General features: G+C 37.4%; 1 protein-coding gene across 3 annotated transcripts in view; it reads left to right on the top strand.

Moving 5' to 3' along the window:
- ATXN7L1 (ataxin 7 like 1) overlaps positions 1 to 3,750 on the top strand; it is a 114,604-nt gene extending 110,854 nt beyond the window's left edge. For 2 of the 3 annotated variants that reach the window (XM_074144675.1, XM_074144674.1), the window contains exons 11-12: positions 211 to 285; positions 3,709 to 3,750. In XM_074144675.1, coding sequence (XP_074000776.1) covers positions 211 to 285; positions 3,709 to 3,750 — 117 coding nt within the window. The remainder of the gene's footprint in view (positions 1 to 210; positions 286 to 3,708) is intronic. The other variant, XM_074144676.1, reaches the window with a different exon arrangement.
- Positions 3,751 to 6,000: the final 2,250 nt, after the last annotated feature.

Consider the following 6,000-nt stretch of genomic DNA (forward strand, 5'->3'; position numbering starts at 1 on the left):
TATGTGCCTTTTAAGAGTTTATTTAAAGTATACAAGCTCTGAGGGATAATTATGATTCTATCTGGTATCTTCTGCAATAGCAAAATACCTGCGTTCCAAATGCAAAGCAATTAGTGCCACTTTACAGGGAAGGGAAGGGAAGGCCATTACCAGCATCTGCATTCAACTGACAAATATGCCTCTCAATACTGCTCAATTAATGTCTTTCAGATTGGAAAAAATAGCAGTGTAGCTTTGTCACAATCCAGTCCTTCGAGTACATCAAACCCAGTACACAACAGACAAGTAAGTTGCTTTTTAAAAAAGTGTACTTAAGTAGTCTGTATGCAGTTCTGAAATATTTTATATTGTAAAACCTAAAAATACAATTTCTTTATGAATACGATTCTTTATAGAAGCTGTCTTTTGGTGAATTAATATTAGATTTCTCCTCTCACTTAATATTTTTTTTCCAGCTCTTTTCCCCTCCGAGATTTATGAATAGCAAGTTTTCTGCTTGTTTTTCACCACCTGTAATAAGCCTCAGGTTGGCTTATATGCTGCTCGCTGGCTGTTGCTTTGGTGATACAGACTCAGCAGCAGCAGAAACTGTCTGCACAGGATCAGCTACGCTCATGTGGTTTTTCTGTCCAACTTCCTCTGCTGAGTGAGATGGCACAGCAGAGTCCCCAAACTGGCATAGAGGGGACAGCATTTAAAAGTAGGCCAGAAATGAAAGCGGCAAAGGGAGGACAGAAAAAGGACAGGGAAGACAGGGCGCTTGACTGTTCAGAGAAACTACTCTGAAAGCATAACTAAGCTAAGCATAATCTGAGTTCTTCTCAGACTGTGAGAAATCCTTAGCGCTCCCACCATACCTGTTTATTTCACTGAATTTCACTGAATTTTTAGAGTTGGAAGGGACCATAAAGATCATCTAGTCCAACTCCCCTGCTGAAGCAGGATTGCCCAGAGCATGTTAGAGTTCTGTTTATCACACAGAAAAGTACAATAAATTCTGTAACTCATTTTTTTTTGTGAGGACAGGTGCTTGACCTGTCATCCAGCCCTCATCCGTCTGGAGGACTGATAGACTAGTTTATTTTTATAATGTGGCCTCTACTGTTTGACTCTCCAAGTTGAGTAGTTTATCAAGAATTCATCATTGAGATCCTTGGTCCGAAAAGGTTTCCCACCTCAGCAAGGTGTAGTTACGAGTGAACAAAAATTCCAGAGGATTTTTCTGTAAAACCAGTATTTTAGAATTCTGTTATGTATTCTGGCTAAATTATACAGGAGTAGTTATTCCAATGGCTGTGCTGCTTAGTTTCTGCTGTGTAGGCACAGCAAAAGAATAGTAATGATTGTAGTAATGATAACCCGTTACTGTATCCCAATTAAAAATATTCTGAATCACTCACATCTTGAGATGAATTGCCAAACAGTAATTTATTTTTTCTCTTGGTGCTGAATGCAAAGCAGTATACATATGGAAGAACTACTCTGAAGGGAAAAAGTGGAAAGTTTCTTCGTACTTCTAGGGAGTGGCATTTTCCTGTGTGAGACAGTCATCCAACTGCCGGTTGTAAACGTGGGATAAAGGTGGTCTGAAGTGCAAAACTGTTTTTGCTTTAACCGCCTGCTCCTGCGTTAATATAAAATACAAACTACCCGAGGAGCAGAGCTGGTTGGGATCTGTTGCCTAGATCCCATGGGGAAAACCTAACAGAACAAAACATTAATTTTGTGGCAGCCTTATGTAAACAGAGGCTATTGCTGAGCTTTTCAGCTGCCTGTTTCCATAACTTTATCAAAAATAGAAGTGTTGCTTGTTTTAAACCCCACAAACTCTTTGTTAGAAATACGTTTCTGTCAGTTTGGTCAGTTTCTGTCAGTGGAATGTGGAGCTCAGAATACAAATACAGAAGAAAATCAAAATGTATTAAGTTTTATTAAACTTTTTTTTAAACTTGTACCACAGAATTTTAGTATTTAGAACCATGACTAATGATTACCTGTCTAATAAATGCTTGTCGCTGTCAAAATAAATCTGAGCTGCTTTGTTGATAGTTTTCCTCTCCAATCTAGCAACTGTAGTCTCTAAAGAAAATTTTAGTCTTAAACTTTGCTATAATATTTCTTTATAAAGGTGTTATTAATTAGGTAACAGTAAGTGGGTCTGCAAGTATGTGCTGTGTCAGTAAAGGTATTACTGGGGGAACCTGAGCTCTCTTGTTTTTAACGTTAGGGGTGTTATAACCATGCTAATCAGGGAGTCCAAGTGAAGCAGGGTCTGTAGGCAGAGACAATCTCTGCTATACACTGGCGTTTATAGTTGGAAAAAACAGGCAAGTTTTCACAAATACAAGTCAGAACAACAGACTTTGAGCAATGCAGTTTCCAGTAGAAGTGGAGCATCAAGGTAAAAGTGAGCACAGAGCGGTTACTCCGTACAGCCTCCGCTGTGCTACCCGGTCAGGCAGCCTGTCAGGGTCGCCTGCTGGTGCAGAGCAGGAGTTAGAAGGGAGGAGAAGATTGTTGTTTCTCAAGAGAAGGGAGAGGGCTCCTTAACTCAACATGGGGGTGAGAGACTGGGTGAGAATGAGGCATTTGGGAAATTGCAGCAGGCTGTAAAACCAGTCTTATTTGAACCTGTGATCGGCTGCGTGCAGTCCTGGTCAGAAAGCTATAGCTTCCCTGCTCACCTTCCAAAAGTGTTTGGTTGGAGCTGAGAGGACGTGCGGCAGTGCTGTGAAAGTCACCTGCCACCCATAACTGGGCGTTTCTCATTATTGAGTTGTGACATAAAGGTGTCCCGTGGTGGTTTTGATTTCACACAAGTAGTTTCTTTCGGTTATTTGCTACATTTGTAGAAGCACACTGTACTCTTGGGTACTCCTGTGGGGGACCGGTGGCTGCGAGGATAACTCCTGTGGGCCCGTCCGCTCTCTCCCCTCGCATTAAGCTCAGTCAGGCTAAACTCAGATGAATTGTTCTCAATTCATGTTTAATTTGAATGTTGCTGAATCTGTTTCAGACCTGAACAGGGCTTGTATACATAAAAGCGTGCCTGTTTTTCCAACTATTACTGCTTTAATAAAAAAATAATATTTTCCCTACATAACCTACTTGGTTTTTAACAAACATTAATGAAATGGTAGTTCTACAGTCAAATTATTTATGCCTGTTAATACAAATTATGTATTAAAAGCTTGTTTTCTCCAGATTTTATCCTTGTTCTAGGTTTATAACTAATCAAGTGTTTTTGTCTTCATAGTGCTTTTAGGTGCCTGAATGTGTTAACACTTCAAGACCTCAGTATGCGGTGGTTTTAAATACTGAGTAACTAGATCATTTTATTAAGGGAAGGTGACAACGTGTATGCTGTGTGGGGATTCCTTGTGCATGAAAACATGCTGTGTAGAGGAAAAGATTCTTCAGAGTTGTCGTCTAATTGCTGCTCTTTATTTGTAATGATACACCAAGTTAATGAACATGAGATCCGCCAAAGCTTTCTAAAATCAGACAGTCCCAAAAGGAAACACGCTGTTTATTCAAAGCAGTTCCTTTTCTTAAAGGCCTAATGTAATCAGTAAACAGGGAGGGAATTTAGTTCAGGGACCTGAAATAAATTCCTCCTTTGAGTTCTCTCAGACGCAGATGTTATTAAATATTATATACTGAAAGACATTTTGTGATTTTTGAACCTGGCTCTGGTTTCTCTTTTAGAAGACATCAAACCGGACTGGTAGAATAAGGACTCTTCCATAACAAGGAAAAGGAACCAGCCTATAATCTCTAGCTCTCAGCAGCCCTACTCCACAGGGTTTTTCTTTTCTATGTCCTGCAGATGGATTTAACCTTTTATGAATTTGTGGTTTTAAAAAGAATTAAATTTACAGAAAACTGTAATAGTGATTTGTTTAGTTTTTCACTTGTATTTGCCACTGATCTGTGCGTTCTGCTTGGTTATGTTCATGCCTTTTAAAGCTGTTAGCGTTGCAATGCTCCCTTTGTTTCCTTACCAGAACACAGCAGACATTCCAAAAAAAAAAATCCAGATCATGATTTGAATTTATTTAAAGAATCTCCAAATTTTTTCATTAACTAAAAATTACAGTAATTCTGTATTTAAGCTTGTCCTATGGATAAAAATTGAGTGCATTTCTTAGTAATTTGCAAACAGCTGGGGCACTGCAACTTTAGGGACTAATCCTGACTGGTGCTCTGTACCCACAGCATTTAATAATTTCAGTGGGAATTCTGAGTGTTCAGCCTCTTCCAGGATCAGGCTCTTAAGGAATCTGTACTTCAATCAATGCATAGAGGATTTTTGCACCAAACTGTAATTAATGTTATCAGGGGCTCAACACGTAAAATCCCCGTATCGTGGTGGATTTCCAGACACTTAAGATCGCAGCACTTGTTAACTTCAGTAAACAGTTTGGGTTTGCAAGGACAGGAGTTGAGCAGATTGGCTTGCATTAATAGAATTGCACTGACAGTGTTTCTTATAGGATTACTGAATAATTTTTTAATAAAATATAGATTTTATAATCAGGAAGCCAATACTAGGTACTGGAACAATAGTACAGAGGAGTTAATTTTTATTTCTACAGTGTTAAAAGTGCACTTATATGCTGGTTTATTGACATCTTGGGGAAAGGCGAGAGACTGCAAATAGGGAGATTATTACTACTTTCTTTTTTAAAAAAAGAAGGCTTAAGGCAAATTTTAAGACTAAAAATGTTTAAGCAATTATAAACAAGGCTAGACCCTTTGAAAAAAGTTTAGAAATATTCTTAAAATAAATTTTTATAGTGTTAATTTTGTAATAATTTATGTTTTGCTATACTTCAGAGCTAACTGACCGGTATAGTTTCAGAAACAGTATGAAACTTAGGAAAGTTTAAGCAATGTTTATATTTTTAAAATGTTCTTTGAATTATGTTTTTATTGTACATTTCTTCAGACTGAAAAATGTGTACATATCTTTGTTATTTTTGCACAATTTTTGTCTTGTTCAGTTTTAGGAGCAGTACTATGTTGATTTTTTTAATTTATTTTGAGTTATAAAACTGCAGGAGTTTAAAAATCTCAGTAACAAAGTCATCCTCTGTAATCAATGAACTGCTATTTCTAGTTGTTGAGGGAAAACAGTGGTTGTGAGATTCAGTGGTTGCTTCTGAGACATAATGCTAATCAACGACTGAAGGAGCAATTTTGTAGTTTTAGGAAGCTTTAGCTCTTTCCATGCATCTTTTAATTGGAAAGCTGGAATATGGAGCCTGTCCTTTGAATGCTGCTTAAATTTTTTTTTTCAACTGGCTTACACCTGACAGCATTTCAGGAAAGTTAACCACCAAGTAAATTATCCCACAGTGTTCTTTCATCATCGAAGAATCATTATTTAATTATCTGTATCAAAAATTTCAGCCTGAAAAGTTAAATGGAAGTAAAAATTTGAAAAAAATGGATACAAACTGGACCAGCCTGTAATGCGTTATTAGTGTAGCATTCACTCGGTAGTTTTTTTTCTTCCCCGTTTGCCTGAAAATCTTGTGATTTGTTTCCAGCAATAGAGGCTCAGAAGCTTTGGTTGTTACACATACGCAATGCATAGGCCCGTCAGCCATAAAAAGCGACTTGGATAACTTGTATGCCTTCTTTTGTATTGATGTAACAATTGTAAATAGTGCTGATCGACCTTTGTAGAGAATAGTTTATACAGCATATTCTATTATTGCTGATTCTCAGTGAACTATTGTTTTAAAAAAAAGAAGAAAAAAAGAAATTTTTCTATTTACACCTTATATTTTGTTATGCTGTTGACCCATGGCACTTTAACAAAACTCTGTGGGTTTTGCATAGCTGGTCAGTCATGGGATATATTAAATAACTGTTGTTGCACAGAAATGAATTTGCACCTGCTATATTGTGCTTTCCTACTACAGATTTTAGAACCTTTTCCAGAAGACTTTTGAAGAAAGCATGTCCAATCATTCTAAGAAAAAAAAATGC

Source organism: Numenius arquata, chromosome 2 (genome assembly GCF_964106895.1).
Source record: "Numenius arquata chromosome 2, bNumArq3.hap1.1, whole genome shotgun sequence".
Taxonomy (NCBI): Eukaryota; Metazoa; Chordata; class Aves; order Charadriiformes; family Scolopacidae; genus Numenius; species Numenius arquata.